General features: G+C 28.7%; 2 protein-coding genes across 2 annotated transcripts; both read left to right on the top strand.

The window, feature by feature from the left end:
* Positions 1–3863: 3863 nt before the first annotated feature.
* On the top strand, positions 3864–12852 carry LOC147811851 (uncharacterized). Its single transcript, XM_087161501.1, has 2 exons — positions 3864–4003; positions 9705–12852. The coding sequence occupies exon 2, from the start codon at positions 9833–9835 to the stop codon at positions 12701–12703; it is 2871 nt and encodes a 956-aa protein (XP_087017627.1). The 5' UTR covers positions 3864–4003; positions 9705–9832; the 3' UTR covers positions 12704–12852.
* Positions 12853–12964: 112 nt separating this feature from the next.
* LOC122272253 (uncharacterized) lies at positions 12965–15769 on the top strand. Its single transcript, XM_043055692.3, has one exon. It carries the CDS (start codon positions 13112–13114, stop codon positions 14834–14836), a length of 1725 nt encoding a protein of 574 aa, XP_042911626.1. The 5' UTR covers positions 12965–13111; the 3' UTR covers positions 14837–15769.
* Positions 15770–23866: the final 8097 nt, after the last annotated feature.

The following is a 23866-nucleotide window of genomic DNA, read 5'->3' as shown; positions in this document are numbered from 1 at the left end:
CAGATTGTTTTGGTTGTCATCAGCATAAAACTAATGAAAGTCGTAAAGGTATTGTTTTTCTATAAAGATTTTCGTATCCCTAATTTAAAATGAAAGTTCTATTATTTTAGTAGTGGTCTTGTAGTAGTCTTGACTACTCTTGACTAAGGAAAATAGTCTAAATAAAAATATACATTTTCAGAAACCACGTTTTTTGTAGTGAAGAATAATAATTGAAAAGTAATAATTTTTAAAAAATATAAAATAAAAATTAAAAAAATTATAATTTAAAATAAAAAAATTCAAAATGAAAAATAATATTTTTAAAAACCACGTTTTTGTAGTGGAGAATAATAATTAAAAAAAATTGAAAAACAAAAAACGTGGGGCGCATGAAATACATAACAGTACATATACACATTTTCTTACTCATACACATGCACAGCCACGTATACATCCACATACATATGCATATACACAAACATATTCCACATCAACATTCAGATACAATTACAGATATACATACACATATTCTCACGAGCACACATACACACACTAATATAACATTACTGTTATGTATTTCATGCGCCCCACGTTTTTCGTTTTTAATTTTTTTTAATTATTATTCTCCACTACAAAAACGTGGTTTTTAAAAATATTATTTTTTATTTTGAATTTTATAGATTTAAGCGGATTTTGCCAATATTAAAAATTACATCTTCTGCGCAATTATAGATACGATTCTTCATTTTCTATTTCATTTGACTTTTGATTAAACAAATGATTGAATTAGAACTAATTAAAGACATGTCGGCAAATTCCCTATTACAGTGTCTTGTGAAATAAGAAAGAAAACTGCTATGCTTTTAATATCTCAAAGTTTTAATGTTGAGTGTTTAATTAACTCCAACCATTCTACTCAAACTTTGCTGTCACTAAAGGTTTTAAAAAGCTGTTTATATATTTTACAATTTTGTTAAACTAATGAAATTGTTTTTGTTACCATTAAATACTTAGATCAAAACACCTCTTTGCACTATACAACTACTATTAGGAATAAAAACATTTTGGATCATTTCTTATATTATTCTGTAATAATGTAATAGACCGAACCTTAACTTCAAATTTAGTAAACAAACTATGCAATGCAGGATAAAGGATATTTATACTCCTACGTTTATTTTTGATATCTTCTTAAACTGCATGAATTTCTTCAGAGTCTAAGTGCTGCTAACTGACCTGCAAGTGATAAAATTTTGTTTTATTTTTAAATGATATTTGTCTTTATAAATCCTTTCCGTAATTAAAGTTAATTTGACTCTGTTTTTACATGACATGTTTTTACAGTAAATTCTGTTTATTCATGTTGCTATTCTTTCATGTTAATACAATATTGAAGATGTCATTATTTATGCACATTGTTATTATTTATGTATAATGTTATTATTTATGTGAAATGTTATTATTCATGTTGTTTATCCATGTTTTTATTAAATATGATCTTCTTGCTATTATGCTGGGGGTCAGTGCTTCTAGATTTCAAAAAGAAGTTCTTCAAGTTTTTAACAATACAAGGTCTTAACAAAATACAAATTCTGTTAAGAAAAAAGTACAAAAAAAACCATTGTAAGTTGACCATTAGTGATTCATTACTGTATTGGTCATATTAGATAGTTGGTTGAATTGTAGAGAGGGATGAATCATTGTTTTTTGTTTTGTTTTTTTGTTAATAAAACTTTATAAATTATTTCCGTCCTGTATTTTAAATATAATTCATGTATTATATATTGCCAATAAAGATATAGATAAATATGCTAATTAATTTTTAACGTGGCTTCATTGTTTTATTCAGCATTTATCTAGAGGAAATTAAATTAAATACCTGAATGTACTCATTTTGATACATAAATGTGATAGCTAACTGATTAATTTAAAAATGAGATCTGCATACTTTGTTGTTATACCTACCATTGAGGGAGTGAATCGAAACTAATGGCATTAAATTAAAGATTAGATGAGGCTTTTAATTATTTATTCTATTTCATTTACTACTACTTATTTAAAATGAATATCATGCAAGCATGCTCAAAACTACTGTGGAGTAGTAACGTTAAAATTAAAGGGAAAGCAAAAGCAATTCTGACACATTAAACATACTTTTATTCAAGCGACCACTTATTATATTATTGTCATCAATTAATAAATGTCCCTAAAATGTCATTTATCTACTTCTACATTGTAAAAAATTCCGAATTAAATTACAGTACAAAATACCTGCAGTCAGATTGCCGGTACTGTTTACAGTAGAGTCCCTTTTCAACGGAATTTGCGGAAGAAAATATCTAATATACAGTAATTTTTACAGTGATAATAGCCGCAAATTCACTGACATACTCTAAATAAATAAATATAACTGTAAAAATTACGGTATAATATTTTAGGGTAAAAATGGATTTTATACACACAAAATACCGGAAATTGATCCGGAATTTTTTAAAGTATACCACTAAGCTCTTTATATAGGATAAGATATTACGACCTGGTTTGATAAGCTATTACAGTACAATTTGATTTGGAATATTATGCGTTGTATGTGTGAAGACATACACGATTCTACTATGTCTTACTATTGAAACATAATATACGAATTATCTGTTTTGTTGTGAATTCAGTTGTCATAGTATTTCAGAAGTGATTTAAAACTATTCTTTTAAAGCGATAGATAATAAATTACGAACACAAATGTTCAGAAACTGCCTAAGTATTTAATATGAAAGAAAAATTTAGTTAGATTAAATGGAATAAAATTAATCTTTAACCAAACATAAATTTGTTCATGATATTTTTCTTCAGACATTTTGCAATACTAATCTTTCTGACTGCATTTAAAGTGTTTGAATTGATTTGCATTTTGAGTTGATTAATTAGTGGTACTTCATTGTATCTAGAATTTAAATTTTAAAAACTGTCTTTCTCAGTCCTGTCCTAAATGCGTAGAGAACCTAAACAGAGTATCTAAAAATATTATATTTTGTGTTTAGACATCGAGAAAGATTCTTGTTAATTGAACCGAAACTATAGTAAGTCAATTTATATACCTTGATTTGTGCTTTATTTACGTTAGTTCGCTTTATTGTTACGTTTAACAAAGTATACCCTACACTGTAAACAATTCCAGAAGAAATTGCGAAGTAAAATGCTAGTACTTTTAATACATCCTCCCTAAAATTCATTTTACCGTGAAATCTTTTATATCGTAAAATTCATTTGCACAGTATTATTCATTTAATTAGAGTAAGTCAATGATTTTACGGTTTTATGATGATGATTTTATGATTTTGAATAATCACTGTGAAAATTACAGTATATCGGAATTTTTGATCAGTAATATGTTCCAGTAAAAATGAATTTTACGGTAAAGAGTACCAGCACCATTTTTAACGTCATTTGATCTGACAACAGTGTAAGCTCATTTGTCTCATAAAAATTACGCAACAAAGTTGCAGCAACTTGTCATAAATATATGCATAGTTTGTGATTGACCATAAAACAATTAAAACAAAAAAAAAATTTATTTGAAGAAAATATAATTTTCTGTATCTTGTTTTAATTTTATAAAATTTTAGCGGTAAGATTTTTCTTAAGCTACTTAAGTAAGTCAAAATAAAATTAGTGAAAATAAATTGTTAAAAAGAAATCTATAAAAATCGAAAAGATGAATTTATCTGCTAAATGCATAAAATATTTCGAAATCGCATAATTTTATTTGTAAATTCGTGACGACTTAAATATCTCCATGGTAACGAACAGCTCTTTTTCTGATTTGGCTTAGTTATCAGCCTTTAACCCTTTTTTAGCCTTTATCTTATCGAACATTAAGCATTCCATTCTAAAATTGTTTGATTGATTGTCCACGCGTATTAAAAAAATATCTTACCTAAGCTGTAAAGGGTATCAGATACTATTTTATGTTTTATATTCTGCTCGCATCTTACAGACGCAGATCTAGTTTAACATCATCCAGGTATAAAAATTTAATTTTGAATTTCATTATAATCAGTATTCTGCCAAAAATACTTCATTAAGAAGTATATTTTGGATATTTTTAATCTGAAAATTGAGATGAATGATATCATTGTCTCATTTTCATTATTAAGAAATGTGTAGTTACGCAATGGTACATCACACACATTTGAGATATTTCTTTAAAATACAAAAATAAACAAATGATTGTTTAAATTCTAGTCAGTCTAATTGCTTAAAAATAATTAAATGTACCTAATTAATATATATTTTTCGTGTGTGGCACCACATGAAGTATTTCAATATCTATGGGCAACATTATAGTTATTATTCATAAAAAATTTAAATTTAAAAATTTAAATTCATATTTAAGTAGTATTGAGCAGTTAGTTATACGTTTAGGATTTATTTACAATAATTTTGTATTTTTAAGGAACTAAAATCTTAGTTACGATTTAAATTTATTTCTCATCCTTTCTAAAATGGCTGTAGAAATTCAAAACATAAACGGTGCTTTAATGCCGAATACATGCAAATTAAAGAGACTGAAAAAAATTGCGTATTTCGTAATCTGACAAACTTTTTACGTAATTATTTTAAATCATTTTTAAAAGATGCCAATAAATGGAAATACATTTGATATCGATAATGACTTTATATATTACATTTTGTGTTTAATTCTTTATTTTTCGTGAATTTTTATTTTCTATTTTTTGCGGAATGTTTTATTTTAAATTTTTTACTTAATTTTTTCGATTTTCGTTACAATAAATATAACGATATTTATCAGCTTCAAGATCTTATTTAGAACTTCTCCTTTACTAATTTAAACTTCGAAATTCTTTACTTCGATCTTATGAAAGCAAAAGGAGTAAAATTTCACTGAATTAAAAGAAAAATTTGGATATCTTTGGATTACAAAACCCTATTTTGATATGTTTAAATTTCATAACATAATAGAGAATTTTAAAAAATTTTCCATAAAAAGGCTTTAACCTAAATAAAAACTATAAATGTAGTAAAACTCTAAGTAGAACTATTTTTAATTATAATGATTTTATCAAAATTTAGAGAAGATTGATCAATCCGATAATGAATATCACTGTGACGAAGATAACTATTTTGAATTTGTTGATAAACTTCATAAATGTATTATTACTAGTAATTTAAATATTATACAAAATTTAGAACTAAGAAATTTACTATGTTAAAAGGCACAACATTTAGACCGATTTACCATACATCAATTAATAGATTTCTGGAATAATTCCTTAATTTGCTTAAAGATATCAAATAGATACTCTTTACTTTCAGTTATCGTAAGAGAAAATAAATTAGGTATTTCTTTTAATATTTTAAAAGCTTTATTTTAATAATAAGGAAAATTTAAGTAACAGTGACAATTCAGTAACTTTTTACTAAAATTTAATTAGCAATTAAGCAACAACCAAGGAATTTTGTAATTACCCCTATAGATAAGGATAACAATAATTATTGAATCTTCTGTAAAATATTCCTAATAAACTTTAAAATAAGGAGTTTTATAATAAGCAATATTTTTCCAACTACTGAAATAAAATTATAAGCAATATTATTAAAGATAATAGTTTTTCTTGGATTATCAATAATAGGCAACCTATTTTAGAATTAAACAAAATAAAATTAATTCTATTGCTACTTTTGTTTTCCAATATTTCTTCAATAGCATTCACCTTTCCGAAATAAAAGATGTTCTTTTGACTTAATAGCATGATCATAAAAAATATATTTAATTGTCATTTTGATTGATGGCAAATTTCAATTACTATTTTTCTTTTTTATAATTATCTATACAATGAAAAACATTTTTTGTTTAAATGCGTGAAATACCATAAGGATCTAATTTTTCATCACTTCTAGCTATCTTAATTTTGTACTGCAATTAAAAAATTATATCCTAAGTATTAAATTTGTTTTTAGATTTATTGATGATTTTATTACTTTTAATTTTCAAGATTATACAATTTTTTTAAGTAATATTTACCCCGAGGAATTAATCTTGCTTCATTATTATTACAATTACATTAGTTATAATTTTTAGGATTTAAGTATCAATAAAGAAGAATAAATATTCTAAATATAAATATATATTTTTAAGAACTACGTTTTTTGTAGTGAAGAATAATAATTAAAAAATAATTATTTAAAAAAAAAATATAAAATAACAATTAAAAAATAAAAAAAGTATAATTTAAAATAAAAAAATTCAAAATAAAAAAGAATATTTTTAAACTGATTTTTCAGCCAATAAAAATACTCCGACAATAAAACACTTTTCGCCTGACATGTGACTCTAATTTGAAATAATCGAATCGACAACAAAAGACAATCGCGAAAATATTAATTTTTTTTTAAATTTTAATTTTATTTTACTTTGTCTTCTTTCTCTTCATTTTCATACATTATCATCCAATTCTGAACTATGTGCCAAATTTGAAGTTTGTGGCTAGTCGGGAAGTTAGTTTAAAATCGATTACAAAATTCCACCCAGACAGACATACACGAAGGCAAGTTAATATAAACGTTGTAAAATATCTACATTGCTGACTTTTGCGATTAAAGAAATGATTTTAAATTTAACTGCATGGAATTGTAATGTTACTAAAAGCATTTATTTAAATACCATTTTTAATCAAATGATTAGAAATTTAAGAATTTGTACTACTGTTTATTTGTCCAAAAAAAACAAATAGTCGGACTCCTCCAAAATTTGATTAAAAAAAAACAATGGATATCTAAATGATAAAATTGAGATCTATATTAAATCATTGCTGTAATCATGTGTTATAAATATTAATGAATATATTAAAAATTTATCTACTAAAATTTTCTTTATTTTTATCAAGGACAAATTCGTGGGTAAAAATCTTCTATTATTTAATAAAGAATTTTTTCAATAAAATATTTTTTTTCAATTAATGTTAATAATTTTTCTAAACAATATTGGTATTTAAATTTTGTAAATAAAATTCCACCTTAATAATTAGAAATTTTGAATTAACCAGTATAATATTATTACCTTGCTTACATCCATTTTCGGGCTAATCCAAGGTAACTGACAAATCGAACTTGCGCTTCTATACTTCTTGCTTAAACTATACTTCTATACTAACTTGCATGGTGTACAATGCCAGATCTACTTTTTTTTTAAATAAAATAAAAAAAATGAAAAATTTCCTCAGTTTTTCAAATTCCTCGTCAACTAGGAAATGGAAGTAGTTACTTTGTCCCTTTGACAATATTTCGTTGGATCATATACTGGAAAATGTTTTCGCAAAAAAAGAAAGAAAAAAAAAGTTCCATGGCATTTGAATACCTAGTTTTATAATGTGTTACTATATATTCTTTTAGATAGACAGTTGATACAGGAGTGCAAATTGTCTATTATCCCCTCCCCTGTTTTTAAAGAAAATTTTCAGTGAATGAGCACGCTGCTATATTTTATCGAACTCTTATTCATTTATTCTAATTTCTTATAAAGTTCAGAACGAAAGAAGTGAGCACCCTGAATAACTTTTTACCTGATCATCTATTCTTCAACCAGTTAAATCCAATTTTAATTGTTCGAAGGCTATTAGCTTTTAACACGATAATTAATTAGAGCAGACCAGGGCTCGAAAAAATTCAGAAATTTTTACCCGTCCTCAAGGACGGCTTGCTCAACAATGTACCCGTCCTCCTGTGAAACTAGCCTGCAGCATCTAAATAAGTAAAAATATAATTTTCACTTATTTATTACAAAAATTTCTATAAATTTCACAATGAATTAGTAGTTACTAGGATTACAAATACTAGGATTACATTATACAGTAATAAAATAAATACTAGGTTACTAATAGTAACCTAGTATTTCTTTTATGAAATAATTTATTTCTTTTATGAAATAAATTAAAGGACAAAGGTCAAGTTATCTGGAATGTCAATTTAACCGAGGGTACTGCATTTTTTAAATGAATCAAATATGACGTTTGTCAGTTCCACAATCAAGCCAATGATTTACAGAGGTTTCTGCACAGAAATCAGAAAGGGGTTTCCATTTAGGTAGATTTTCCTAATTCTGTTTAACGCTTCTTCTTTATCAAACTGCACCATATGCAGTATGTTGCTGCAATGTGGATCATTTTGCTGCATTAGGTCTTTATAAACAGCTTGGACTCGGAGAGCTGAAATTTTCTGGTGCTAAACGATCTTAATTCTTAATGACACCCATTCTTGAGAAAAATTTTCTTTATCTACTACTTCTAAAAAGATTGTAAGATAGCAAAAATTGAAAATGTATCTCGAACATTAACGGGAAAATGGCCGTCCGCACGGACGTCGGATTCGAGAAATTTATTATCTGGGAATTTTTATCTGGGAACGCTGGGAATTTTTGAGCGCCGAGGACGGGCGGGCGGGTGGTTTTTCAAGCCCCTTGAGCAGACCATATTTTTAAATTACAAAATCCGACACAAAATCGTAATTTCTATGAATGAGCACAAAATTTTTTTCACGACGAGTTTGGACTCTTGGTATAGGCTTTATCTGCAATCTGGAAAATATGGTCCCAATGGCTTAGGCTCGAGAGCAGTCGTAAATTTAGACACTTTAATGTTAATTTCTTTCTTTTTTGTTAGGGGGGACAACGTAGTTAGCCTTAACCCAAGAACCAAATAAGAGAATTGAAAAATTTTTAACGCAATTATAAAAACTCGTTTACAAAATGCTAATACCACATAAAAAAAATTAATTTTTAAAAATTATTTATTATTGTTTCTTAATTTACTTAATATTAGGCATTATTTCTAAATTTGTAATTTTAATTGACAAATTGCAAAATTTAAAACAAATCGATCGAACAGTTTCAGAGATATCTAATTTTAAATAGTCGTCTATTCAAAAATTTAGTTTTTCGTTTGTGCCACCTTACTTCTCGTTTTCTATAAATGAATAAATAACAAAATATAAAATTTTAAATAAATTTGTCTTGTGGTTAAGTTATCTAATTTAGAAAATTCGCATATTCAAAAATTTAGTTTTATGACTTCTTACTGCTTATTTTCTGAAAATGAATAAATAGAAGTCGTTCGTGAAAATTTTCAAATTTCTTAAGAATGTGTTCCTAAATAATTTTTGACACGTTCTAGGAGTTTTAGACAAATTTGTTAACACATTTGTATACTTTACGGTATAGTAGAAGTAAAAAGAGCAAGTGCTTTAAAAAAGTATGAGTTACATATGAAAATCAATTTGAAAAACTAGTTTCGGATATTTCAATTAAAACAAAATAGAAATTAAAGGATAAATTCATTTCATGACTTTATTATATATTAAAAACAAAATGAGAAAGTATATAATAATCGATTTATTATAGAAACTATATAAAGAAGGTAATAGTTAAAAATACTTGATCGACTTGAATGTATAAAAAGTGGATTGAAAAGAGATAAGAAACCGTTCTTGTTAATATTATTTAGGTTTCAAATAAAAACCTGAAACTGAATTTATCAAGCTGTTTTAAAACTTAAAGCAAACACATAAAATAGATGAAAGTAAATCGTTAATAAATCTTGAGAATATGGTATTTTTCACCAAACCTTTTGACTTTCATACATAAAATTATGTTATTTTTGTAATATTTAGTAATTTAGAAAATATTTTGAAATTAATTTTATTCTTTATAGAGACCAAATAGTGCTGATATTGAATTAACTCTTAGATGGATGAAGGAAGGCAATGCAACTAAGTGGGAAATCTTTTGAAGAAGAAAAGCTTTTACAAAACAAGTTAGAAGGAAAGTCTCAAGCTAAAAATGATCTTTCCATACAGTAGAAAATTAAAAGTAGCTAATTTAGAAATCAGTAAAGAAAATTTCATATCAGTGAATCAAAATACCAGTGATGCAAGATCTATTCGCCTTGATAAGTTCATTTATCCCAGTGTTTATCAGTTAGCACAATTCTCATCTAGAGTTTATGAAGAAGAAAAATATTTAGAAACATTAGAACAAGATTGGGTTTTATTAAACACTGCGAAAAACCGAAAAGACGGTTATATTGGAGCAGCATACTGGAATCCCGATCACCAACAAGTTGTAATTGCACACAAAGGTACAAATCCAAAGAACGTGAAAGATCTTTGGACTGATTATGAAGGTATATTATCGAATAAATATACTTCTCAAATGAGCTCTGCAATTACTTTTTCCTATAAAATTGCAGTTGAAGTGGAAGAGTTCAATAGAAAACAATCAGCGAACTTGACTCTGTCTATTACTGGACATTCATTAGGAGGTTGGTTAGCACAGATCACTACTTTTTCTACTGAATACCTTACAAAAGGCGAGAGTGACTTTTTTGTAAAAAGCAGAAACGAAGGTTTTCACACGCATACAGTAGTCTTTGACAGTCCTGGTTGCAAAGAGATGTTGTTGAAAATGGAAAGTGACTTTGATGTACGCTACAGCGGTAAAGCCCATTCATCATCGTTCTTGGATGTCACAATTTACCTATCCGCACCAAATTTGGTGAATACTCTTCACTCACATCTTAACGTTGGTAACTTGTACCGGGTATTTATAGAAAATATGCCCCACAGATCATCTAGTTGGGATTTTTTTCAATACACAATGGAATCTCACAATATGAACAACATTAAAAATTCTTTATTATGCAGTTCGGAAAAAAAGACAATGAAGGTCATAGACTGGCCATTAGTAGAAGAAGGATTAGGTGGAATAATAGTTGAAAAAATATTTAATATATTTTCAACGAGCACCAACGAATATGAACATTTTCATAAATTAGCCAATTGTACTAACTGCTATAATCCACCTCCTGAGGATAGCGAATATTGTACTCTTCGTTACCAAGTTCAAAGTGTTGAAAAAGGAGAATGTAGTGCTAATATTTTCACACAGCCGGAGTTTGAATTTCTAGATGGTTGCCGCAGGTTAAAGCAATTTTCGATGCTTTCTAACGCTGATGACTTATTTTCTTCTCTTGATACAAAAACAAAAGGAGTATTGAATGCAAATATAATTGAAGAAATATTGCAAGGTTTAGAAATGAAACAGGGGGAAGGAAGAGGTTTCATCAAATACGGGATTGGAGAAAAACTTCAAAAATTGATTATTTGTGTCAAAAGCGCTTTGTCTGTTTTTCCAACTATACACCATGAAATAAAATCTAAATTAGATAATCAGGATGCTTTTAATGATGTTTACAGAAAACAGTCTCTGGATTATCTTCTGTCAATTGAATATATTGAATTTAAACAGTCTACAATAGATTTTGATGGTTTCTTAAAAGACTCAAACTTGCAATTTTTACATCTTATATTTAAAGTCCATCCTATAGTAGCAATTAAAAAAATACATAAAGTTCTGAAAAAGACAAAAAATGAGTATCAAACCTTTTTTCTCTGTCTGAAGCAGCTTCTAAATTTAGAGCAGTTTTTTCCGTTGAATAAATTTGTAAAGCAATCGGATAAGGACGTTTCTATGCTATTCGTGGTTGAATATAACAGTGAATCAGTGGTGAACAGAGAAGAACTATCAAAAACTTATTTTAAAGAATTATTTAGGGCTTTCGAAGATAAACCGAAGTATAAGTTTATTTTAGTTTCTCAAAGGATTTATGATTTAAAATTTTGTTTTGGAAATAAGAATAATTTTAATTGTGAAATAAGGGATGATAAAAAAATTAAACTTGATGACTTAACCTATGATTCTCAAAAGCAACTCTTAGAGAAGAAAATTTACTTTCAAGGGAGAAAGATAAGCTTGGGTAAATTAATAACAAGTGAGTCATCACACCTGGTAGATGAAGAAACATTATCTAAACTTATCAACAATGAAGCGATAGAGGTAGGAAAAACGCTTCCAGATTTGGGTGATATTGAGAGTTACTATATTGATCGCATTTTTAAACTGCCAAAAATTAACAAATACATTAAAAATGATACCAAATTTTACCTTACTTATAATGGTCGGATTGATCCATCTCAACTTGCACAGAATCAGGATATATTGCTGATTTCTTATTCCAGAAGCGATTTTGATAAACTTTGTATTGAGTATGAGAACCGTAATATTCATTGGTTAAAAGAGGAAGATGAACGATTTATGTGGCAAAATTCTCGGGGTGCTACATCGAGATTGCGCAGGTATTTAGACACAGGTGACGGTTATGAATGTCGTGAATTGGATGAGCGAATAGTAGTTATAAGTTCAGTGTCTGGTGCGGGGAAATCAACTGTATTGACTAAATTAGCTCAAAATATGAAAAACAAAGATGCCACCCTTTGGGTTGTGAGAATTAACTTGAATGATTATACAGGAAAGCTAGCAAATGTCAATTCTCATAACGATAAGGACACAATTTTTAAATTTATAATGGACATAGCATTAATAAACACTCCTTTAGAGCAAGAGTTATTTAAACACGGATTAAATGCTGTAGGTAAAGTTGCCTTGTTATTTGATGGATTTGATGAAATAGTTCCTAAATACGAAGAGAAAGTTGTTGAACTATTAAGAGTTTTGAAGTATTCAAAAGTAGAGAAACTCTGGATAACTACACGCCCACACATGAAAAATGAACTAGAAGATATATTAAGTGTACTATCGTATACTCTAAGACCACTATTTAGAAATGATCAGGTGTTGTTTATTCAAAATTAGTTCTGTAAAATTCTGAAACTAAGTATTACGGAGAATTTTGCCAATAAATTGCTTGACAGAGTGCTGCAACCCATTTCGGATAAAAGAAAAGAATTTACGGGAATACCATTGCAAATAAAAATGCTGGTTGAAGTTCAAGGAGAATTCGAAACCCCTTTTAAGCTGTCCAACAAAATAGATTTAAATTTGCCGAAAAAATTAAGTATTCTGAGCCTTTATAAATTATTTGTTGAAATGAAATACAAAAGGCATCTTGCAGAAAAGCAGATATTAGATGCAACAAAATCTGGACCAGAATATGAAGTACTACATGAATCGTTTTTACGAAAATATACCTTGTTATCTTTAGATGCACTGCTTTGAGAAAACGAATCGGAAAATTTTCTTGAAGATGACAAAATAACCGAAATGAAGAAATATAAACAGCAGGTAAAAGATGGGAAAGAAAATTCAGGTTTCATTAGTCATATTGTCGATGAAAAGCCAATATTCATTCACTACAGTTTTACCCAGTATTTTGCTGCACTTTTTTATTTCAACAATGTAAAAAGGGAAAAAGTAAGGAAATTTTTTTTTGATCAGATTTATGGAAAGAAGCAATACTTAACCTCTATTTTCTTTGATTATATGGTAACTGACGGGGAAACTAACTGCGAGGTGCATATTGCGGTTTTAAACAGCGATGAAAAGGAGGTAAGGAAATTATTAACAAATGCAGACAAAGTAAAAGATTTCATTAATGCTAGAGATAGGATAGGAAGAACAGCACTTCATGTAGCTGCTGCATATGGATACTATGATGTTACCATGACTTTATTAGAGCACAGATATAGTGTTGCTGCTGAAGACCTTTTCGGATGGAAGCCTATAAGATATGCTGATAAAAATGGTCATTGGGATATTGCCGATTTACTCTTAAAAAATGGAGCAAATATTGATGACATGTGTGAAACAATGAATCAATTGCTTCTTGCTTCTGTAGCTAAATTACCAGTAAAAACCTTATTACACAAAGCAGCAGAAAAAGGATTATTAACACTTCTCAATGCTCTGTTAAAAAGTAAAAGCAAACTTATAAATAAGTCTGATATAAGAGGACAGAAACCTCTTCACTATGCTGCTAATAAGGATATCGCCGAAATTTTAATAACAAACGGCGCTGATATCGAAGCTAAAAACTATCGGGGTGAAACACCAATATTCTTAGCTAATAGTGAGGAGGTAGTTAAGTTTTTGATTAAACAGGGCGCTGATCTTGAAGCAAGAAACAGGAGCGGTGATATATTTCTGCACAAGACAGTTAAAGAGAGTAGACAAGAGATGGTAGAGCTAATAATATCTCACGGCGCTAATATTGAAGTTAAAAATAAGGATAATAGAACACCTCTGTTTTTTGCTAATAACAGGGAGGTAGTCGATCTTTTAATTTCAAACGGCGTCGACGTTAAAGCTGAAAGTAGTAATGGAGAAACACCTTTGCACGTAGCTGTTGCAAAAACAAAAGAGATGGTCGAGCTTTTAATATCACATGGAGCTGATATTGAAGCTAAAAATATACGTGGAGAGACTCCTCTGTTCTTTGCAGATAGTGAGGACGTAGTTGAATTTTTAATTGAAAAAGGTGCTGACATTAACGTTCAAAGTAGCCACGGAGATACACCTCTGCATGAAGCTGTTAGGAGAAGTAAGGGAATTGTCAAGCTTTTACTATCACACGGTGCTGATATTGAAGCTAAAAATAGCTTTGAGGCAACACCTCTCTTCTATGCTTATAGAAAAGAAATAGTCGAAATTTTAATTTCCCAAGGGGCAAATGTAAATGCTAGACATAGATTGGGGAATACGCCTCTGCACGAATGCCTCAGAGGAAGTAAGGAGATTGTCGAAGTTTTACTATCACATGGTGCTGACATTGAAGCCAAAGGTTTCGATGATAAAACACCATTATTCTATGCTGAAAGAAATGAAATAATCGAGTATTTGATTTCACAAGGCGCCGATATTAATGCTAAAGACAGATATGGACATACAGCTCTGCAATATGCTCTTAGGTGGGGACGAGAAAAAATGGCCGAGCTTGGCCTAACTCCATTGGAATTTTTTAATACTCTATTGGTGCCCAATGCATATTAGACTCGTTTTCTTTTCAAATAAACATTTAAAAGTATCTTGTTTTGGTTGCCAATTACCATGTTGTATTTAAATGCTGCTGTATATCGTGTTGCTTATGATGTTGTAGATGAAAAATTAAATTAAATTCTTAAAATTTAAACTATACATTGCTCCTTTGTAGCTACATATAATAATGTGCCGTGTCAGGTGGAAGCATTGTTTAAAGATATCATCCAATTTTTTTTTAAATTTAAATTGAAGATTAAAAAAACTAAATAATAAAAATCTCACAGTAAATAAAAAAGTGAGAGTAGAAATGGATATAATCCATTGGAGAAATAAATTTTTATTTTTATGTGTAAAAAAATATTTGTATCATGGAATTATTCTTAGTTAAGGTTATTAAAATGAAGTAAATTCAACGTCACATATTTGATTATGAACATAGACAAATAAAGCTTTGTCTATATGAATACAATTCCATCGAACAAGTAAGAGGTAGGTAAAGGTATTTTATCAACATCTCACTAGAGCTGCACAGCGGGCTATTGGCGACGGTTTGGGAACATCCCTGATCAGGATCCGCGAAACTTGCAATCACAGTTTTGATCCTCTGCATAGGGGATGGCTCCTTCGCTTTGGTAGCCCGACGAACTGTGTGAAAAGTCGAGAATTTTACGGTAGAGCCCGTGAGGACCAATACCACGCACCTTCGGTCCCTACGCAGAACGATCAAAGTAGCCACCCCAACCGCTTTCTGACCGCAGCCAATGATGCTTAGCTTTGGTGTTCTACTGGGAACCGTGTCTTAACTATCAGTCCAAGTTAGAAATATACAACATGGAATATATATATGTAATAAAACTTAAATAGAAAATAAAATGTAAAAACGTTTCATTTACGAAGCAAAACAATAACATACTTACTAGCATAATAAAAATCCAAAGTTTCACTAATATGTTAGTCTTTCATAGAATTGTTTGTTTGTTATTTATTTATTTACTCATAAGTATACAGGAGTCCAGTAAATATTACGACAGATTTCTAGGGTTGGTAGGACAGATCATAAGAATTAAGGATTACATAGGAACACATGATCGGAAATATTGTATGTTAGAGGCTCTTTCCTATTTTGAACTGTTTCTACAAGTGCTTCTGAACAGGTACTTTTATCCATCTAAATTTTCTTAATTTCATTCTAATTTTATGTTTTCCAGCAAATAGTATCAAATTGCATTAATATAGCCACAAAAATTGCTGTTTATTAGTAATTTAATGATTAGGCAAATTATTATCCAGCTCATTAAATTACGATTAAAAACCCAATGCTGTATCTATTTAAATGCAATCTTCGTCATTATTTCTTTAATAACATAAAACTAACATGAAATTAAAATACTTGTTCAAAGGCACACGTAAAAGCATTTTCTTAGAGGAAAGTGCCCCTAGTGGGGTACAAGTTCATTTTCGCGTCGTGGGTTACTATACAGTACTTAATCCTTATTATATATGCCTTATCTCCCCTAGAAGTTTGTCATGTAATATGTAACAAAGTTTGTAACATTTGCAAAACAGCCTGTTTAGATAAACCCAACTCTGTTTATCATTTTACAACTCTTGCACAATTTCAGAAAAAAAATTTATTAGTGATAGCAAGATGATTTGTTATTTTTATACATGTTACCGGCAAAGTATGAAACGCAGGCATTATATGGGTCATTCTCACAAAAACAGTCATTTTCATGTCCCCAGTATATTTTATGTTTGTTTTACAACTTACGAAAAAAATTTTTTCAGGGAAAGTGTCCTTCAGAATGCAAGCTAACAAAAGAATAAAAGTAAAATTATCAATTTTTATTTTTTATTAATTTTAGGTAATAAAAATATACCAATATGTCATTCCCTCACTTGTCCCCACTGCTGATTTAAAAAAAGAAAAAAATTGTTTCTGAAATAAAAAAATTTTTTTTTACAAATTTGTGTTTTTTATTTGAGAATATTGAAATATAGAATTCAGAAAATAAATTTTAAATTTAATTTCTGATAAAAATATTAACACAGCTCTATTTTAAACTTTGTCCCCAGTGTTTCGCGTCATTCCCTCACAACAATGTTCTTATCACCTGCAATCATCTTAGAATAAAAATATTTTAATAAAAACTTCAGAAGTTAACAACTGGCATCATAGAACAAAATTGCAGTATGTTTCCATCTTCAACTTAAAGAAGCTTTGCTGTGGAATAAATTTGAATGAATCATACCAGGTAAAATTTTTTACATTTGTCATTCCCTCATGTCGTTTTTTAGAGTAAAATAAAATACAACTTCATCGAGAAAGTGGATAATTATATGTTGCTTTCTTGTATGAATATAATTGTATGTGATTGACTTCAGAAATTAATAAAGCCTAACTGTTATTTTTAAGTTTTATTGAATTCGTCATTCCCTCACTAGTGTATAAAGTGAGGGAATGATTCAAGATGAGTATATTATTAAATTTTTTTTTGTTCAATCGTGCCAGCCAATTTTATTTCCCAAACCTGTAAAAACTATTAAATATATAAGACTAAATTATAATAAATATTAGATATACTTAGTATGTTATCATTTTCAAACTTTAGGTAGATGTAACTTAGATAAAAACATGTATTAAAATAAAATATCATTCCCTCACTATTAGTGTCAGTCCCTCACTTTTTAAATAGTGAAAATAATTAATTTACTTATTAATTAATTTGAAAAATAAATTAATAAATTAATAAATTGATTTATTAAACTAATTTATTTATTTATTAAATTAATTAATTAATTATTAATTATTATAAATTAATAATTATAAATTAATTATTTAAAAAATTAATTAATTTAAATATTAAGTATAATTTATAGGATATATACTTTCTTTATAATGCCATTACATATTTCTATTAATATAGAAAGTTTCAGAGCTTTTTATTCACTTTACTTTTTTGGGATTTTATGAACTGAAAAATGACAGTTTTCGTGAGAATGACCCATATATAATGCCTGACGTGTTTAGGCAAAGTGTGAAATATGAGAATTGTTGCATAATTTAACTAGGCATTGTATACAATGCCTAGACATTCTATATAATGCCGGATGCTATTTCAGCAAAGTATGAAATAAACGTCCTGATGAAGTTATTATGTAAATGATGTGCATGTTACTGTGAATGACCGAAATCGGTGGTTGTTGACTTTCAAAGGTGAATGTTGACAATCACATAGTCGCTTTGCTGAATGTCCGAAATATATATTACATCCGATTTGATATTAACTTATTTGTAGATATAATTACATTTATTCGATATATTAATACTTAGGGGAGTGTCGGGTACCCCCGCCCACTGTCAATTTCATATGTACAGAATATTTTTTCAAGTCAATGGGCCATCGGACATTAATTGTTATATTAAAAAAAATATTATTTTCAAAGTTTCAAGTATTTATGCAGCTAATCAGATGGTTAACAATAGTTTTGAAAATATGTTGAATACAGTAGTCATGAAATTAAGAACAATTGGTGGAATGTTTCGAGTAAACTTCATTTTAATACTAAAAAAATAATTTTTTCCATACATACAGCATTAAAGTATGTAGTCTTAAGTTAAATTTGCATAAAGAAGGAAGTTTATGTGTGAAAAATTGTTCGAGTAATTACAAATTTACAAAAATTTGGATTTCGGGTAGCCCTGCTCACATGAATGTTGGGTATCATCAAGATTATTATTTTATTGCTTCAAATTTGAATGTTATATGCATTTTTAACAACAAATATTGTTGTTATTAAATAATAGAATTCACTAAAAGTATATAAATATGTAATAAATAAAATAATTTTGTTATAAAAATGATAAATGAGGTTTATCTATTTTCAATACATTGGTCATTTTCATTTACACCTGAAAAAACAGTTAAAAGGCATAATTTTTGTAACTTGGCGGGGCTACCCGACACATTTTGAAAAGAGCTGAAAGACATGTTTTTTCAAATTTCTATTTTTTTAAGTTAAACTATTCATTTTTTCAGTTTATTCTTTCTGCATTATTTAATTAGATGATAAAACAATAGAAACATACAAAAATATTTATTATTACTCAATATTATACAGAAATATAAGCAATACCCCTTAAGTGGGCGGGGCTACCCGACTCTCCCCTACTGACGATAGATTAGAAGAAACATCAGTGTTTGGAGTATCGGCCAAATGTATATCGGGCAATGGCACTTGACCTTAAAAAAATATCAGTGCAGGGTATACCGGGCAATTGTATACCGGGCAGTGGCACTGAACCTTAAAAATACGTCAGTGTAGGATATACTGGGCAAATATATACCGGGCAGTGGCACTTGACCTTAAAAAAACATCAGTGTAGGATATACCGAGCAAATGTATACCGAGCAATGTATATTTCGGACATTTACCAAAGATCTAGTCATACTAGGTCTAGCTAAGGGCCATTGCCTGGTATACATTTGCCCGGTATATTCTACACTGATATTTTTCTAAGGTCAAGTGCCACTGGCCGATATACTTTTGCCCGGAATAACCTACACTGATATTTTTTCCAATCTATCGTCAGTAAGTATTGAAATATCGAATAAATGTAATTATATCCACAAATTAAGTGCCAGTGTTTTGAACAAAAATCTTATGAAAAAATTCAAAAAACACAATTAGACAGAACTCGATACATTGTTTAAAATGGAATTTTTAAAGAAAAATTTTAAATATTCTTACCTAAAGCCTGAAAAAAAATAGCAAATTAAAACTCAGATCTTCTCCGGAAACATCGCTATCATTATACAAAATCTACATTCAAAATTTCAAACAATTCTACACGTTTTTTGTGTGTGTGTTAGAGTAAAGACATTTTCTCAAAATCAGCATTCTTCAAAAAATGCATTTAAAAAGGAGGAGCAAATCTAAAATATAAGAAAATTTTGACAAAAAAAATTTCGAAATTAGTTGCTGAAAATAAATTTCGTTTACATTAAAAATATAATTTTTTCCATACTCAAAGCAATAAAAAAAAAATAAATAAATAACATTTTAGTTTCGTTTGCGTGAGTTTACTTCACGCTTCGGTTCCGTCTGTCATCATCCGAAAAAGAACTGTAACTTCATTTCCAAATATCAAAAATAAAAATTTTAAATCGGAAACCACAAACTACCTAGTCGAAAAATGGATAAGATTTTGGTTGATGGTATATTTTATTTATATAGAAATAAAATTTACTTACGATGTTTTGAAAGGATCTTATTTATATTTATGAGTAAATCTACCAGTTGAATGATTGCCGTCAAGTTGGGTTTTTTTATATAAATACTTTTTTTTTAATATGTTATTGGATTCATAAGAACTTTTAAACAGTTTTTTCGATTTTTTTTATTTATGACAAATATTTAACAAATTGTTTCATAACAAAAAAAGAAAAACAACTTTAACTTTCTCTGTCTAAGGAAATACAACTTTATTTAATTTGAAATTTCTATTAAAAAAAAACTCGTATACTACAAAAAAAAAAAAAAGAAATACCGTTGTTTAATCAAAATGCCTAATTTTCTTTTCTAAACAGTTTCATTGATAGCCTAAAGTATGTTCAATTACATTTTAGGGCATCGATATATAAATTATACTTTTCTGTAATAAATCCTAAGACAATCTGTTACTAAGCAAATATTTATTTTTCTAAATCAATAAATAATTACTTCAACGACAAATTTAGATTTTTTTCCCTAATTCACAGCTATAAAATTTTATGATTTATGCCCATAGAAATGGTGAACAAATTTGAGGATATAATTAAATAACTTTAGCCATTTATGCGTACCACTGTCACATTATCATTTGAACCACTATCACATTATCATTTTTTAAGCTCCGATCGCTCTTTCAAAAGGGTATAAATTTAATCCAAAAATAAAAACAAATAAAAAAACAATTTTAAATTCTTTTGCTTTTTTTAAATACTGATTACGAAATGACTACCTTTGGTACATATTATTAGAATTCTTGTCGAAAACCGAATTTGAAAAAGGATACGGAATCGAGTGTTTAATTCAAGACCCAGAAAATATAAGCAGAAGCATTTGTTTCAAAATCAGGAAGCGTTTTATCATTTTTACAAATAACATGGCACTATCAATTGAAAACCTGTAAGTGTGGCTAAATCGGGACAAATCATTAAGTCACGATTCAGCAACCATCTGGTTTGCAGCAACCATTTGGTCAGCCATCTGCTTGCGAGAGTCCGATTAAGTCTGATCCGAAAAATGATTCAGTGTAATAATAAACAAATCCTGATGTTGCTTCTAATAAAGCTTGTACAATCCAAGCTAACCAGCCATTATCTTGTAATAAAAATAAGTCAGGAAGGTGCGTCTTTCAATTGATCAGAGAGGGTGAAATTAGGTCTTGACTCAGAATATCACAGATAGATGGCACCACCACTCATTCGTGAGGTGACATGTTCTATTTAGACATATATCTGAATGAGTAAGGAAATTTTGTCTCAATCTGAGTACCAATAGTACTGCTCTGCTACAGCTAATTAATTCCAAACTTACTTTGTTTGGATTCCATTCATCTCTGCCTATTCTATGCAGCGATACTTTCCGTCGTTTTTATTGCAATCTCCAACAGATAAACTATATAATTTAAAGCCGAAATTTGACTTATTAGAATACCCAAATGCGGAATAACCTGTCAACAGTAAATTAAAGGTATGAAAGAAATAAGGTTTTTTTAAAAAAAAAAGAGCAAAAGTAAAAATAACAGTTCGGGTGCAATGATACTTGGATGTTCAAATTATCCCAATATGGAGCATGCTTACCCATATGATTGGCGACAGGCAATCAAAATCAAAAGCGGCACAAAGATCATGGGGAAAAGTGACTCTACTTAAGCTAGGCAATCCAGGACTTAAGTCTCCTTCAGGCAACACCTTATTCTAGGAGGTATTGCTTCAGGTCAAGTTTTATGTAATTATAGAGAAATTGTTATGGTAAAAGATAAGACAGAGATTTTGTTAATGAATGTGTATTTACCCGTTATGGTACTAGAAAGGGAAATAATTTGAATTCATATCATAGCCTAAAGAACTTCGTGCTATTTATTTGGTTTCGATGTGATAATGAAAATCATTTGTACAGATGAAGTAGTTAGCCCCTTATGATAGTTAGAAACAATGAAAAGCCTCCTGAATTTTTAACTTCATAGTGTCTAGATCTTCAATGTAATACTCTTTACTATATACATCAGGAGCTAATAAATATAAATATATCGCCAATAAATATTTAAGCAAGGAAGACAACAAACTTATTAACTGTCTCGGAAGAATAAAAATAAATCCTAAGCAATTTTTAACTCCTTTAAGAGAAATTGGTACTGGAGATATCTTTGGTTTTTCAGAAATTTTTTCGAAAAATGTCTCTTAATATCTTCTTCTACACTGTTGGAAATTTCTAAGAAAAAATAGTTAAATAAAAATTTATTTACTTGTTACTTTTCATATGCAATTGAAACCATCGAACAATCATAAATAAAACGGTAATCAAACTGTTAACTGCGATAAAAACCGTTTATTAACTGATTTCCCCTAAAACTGTTAAAAAAATCAGAATTTTATTGCACCAATGAAGCTAGTTCGTTCTTTGTACCTGGGAACATATTATAGAAGAGAGGGCAAATTTATCGATCTTATAACCGGCAGAACGAAGTTTGAATTCTCAGCTTAGAGACCACAATATTTCCTCCATTCTCTTCAACACATGAAGAGTTTCCAGTGTTAGTCGACTCCTAAATGTGTGACTCGGGACTATTGGAATACAATACTTTCATTCACACATAGATGCAGCATAACACAAAAAAGTATAGCATTTCCCATTTCTTACGATAGGTGAAACAACCAGATAAACTAATTAAACCTCATTACATTTCATAAAACGCAACTCAACCACAACCTAATTCTAATGCCTATTATCAAAGGAAAAGTCAAGCTTGAATGTTCAATGGAACTTCTTTTTTACGGTTTTGAAACCATGCTAGTTGTAAATGGCATAAAAACCGCATAGCTTTGTATCCATGATTTCTTATAGCCACACTAGTTGTAAACGGTTTCAAAACCGTAAAGGTAAAAAAAAAATTCTTTACAGTTACTTGGACGGACACACTGTTATTTTACAGTAATTTTTGTATAAAAACTCAAACAATGCACTAATCTCTTCATTTAAGAGATGTAACACTTAAATGTGAAGATAAATATTGAAATTTTTATAAGCAGTTCAAGCAATCTTGGTTTTAAAAAATATCGTTTTCAATTTTTACACTTGAAAGATGAAAAATAATTACAATAAGTAATATAGAGTATAACTCTACCTTACTCTAAAAAGTACAACTATTTTACATAAGAATGAATCTTCATGAATTCGTCTCCGATACGTAAATATAAAATCATGCAGGCAATGAAACTGTCTGTTATCTGTTATTTTGTATTCTTTATCAGTGTTTGAAAGTTATCATTCTTTTACCTCATCGAACCTTCAGAGTTTCATTCTGCGCCTTTCCTACTTGGTTCTAAATACGTTGAGAAGGTACTTTTTACTTGTCATGTAAAAAAAAAGTATCAGACGTTATTTTAAATGAGTAAATATATATCATCGATGTCTTTCTAAAATAAATCTGCATTAGCCTGGCACAGGTAATCATTAAATTTACTTTAACTTTTTAATTTCATGATTCTAAAAAATTAAGCTTCATTAAGCGGCATTCTTTGTTTTCCTTACATTTTATTATAGACAATGTTTACTACTATCTTTGATAAAGTTATTGACCAATTAAACGGCTATATTAATCAAATTTAAGGTTATTTGTTTTTGATAAAATTGATTGTTTACGTTTGATAATGTCATCAACAAAAGGTATAAATGATTTTAAGGGGGACATTTCTGTCTGTGCGGTAAAAGAGAGTGAAAGTATCTGTAACTTCAAAACAACTTAAATTACCAAAATATGTGCAATAAGAATAT

This window comes from Parasteatoda tepidariorum, chromosome 4 (genome assembly GCF_982258835.1).
Source record: "Parasteatoda tepidariorum strain Cologne lab strain chromosome 4, Ptep-v5.0, whole genome shotgun sequence".
Lineage (NCBI taxonomy): Eukaryota > Metazoa > Arthropoda > Arachnida > Araneae > Theridiidae > Parasteatoda > Parasteatoda tepidariorum.
This window is presented reverse-complemented; position numbering and strand designations above follow the sequence as displayed.

Bases quoted from the DNA above. Each gene is read 5' to 3' on its own strand.
- LOC147811851 (XM_087161501.1), top strand. From the start codon at position 9,833: ATGATCTTTCCATACAGTAGAAAATTAAAAGTAGCTAATTTAGAAATC.
- LOC122272253 (XM_043055692.3), top strand. From the start codon at position 13,112: ATGAAGAAATATAAACAGCAGGTAAAAGATGGGAAAGAAAATTCAGGT.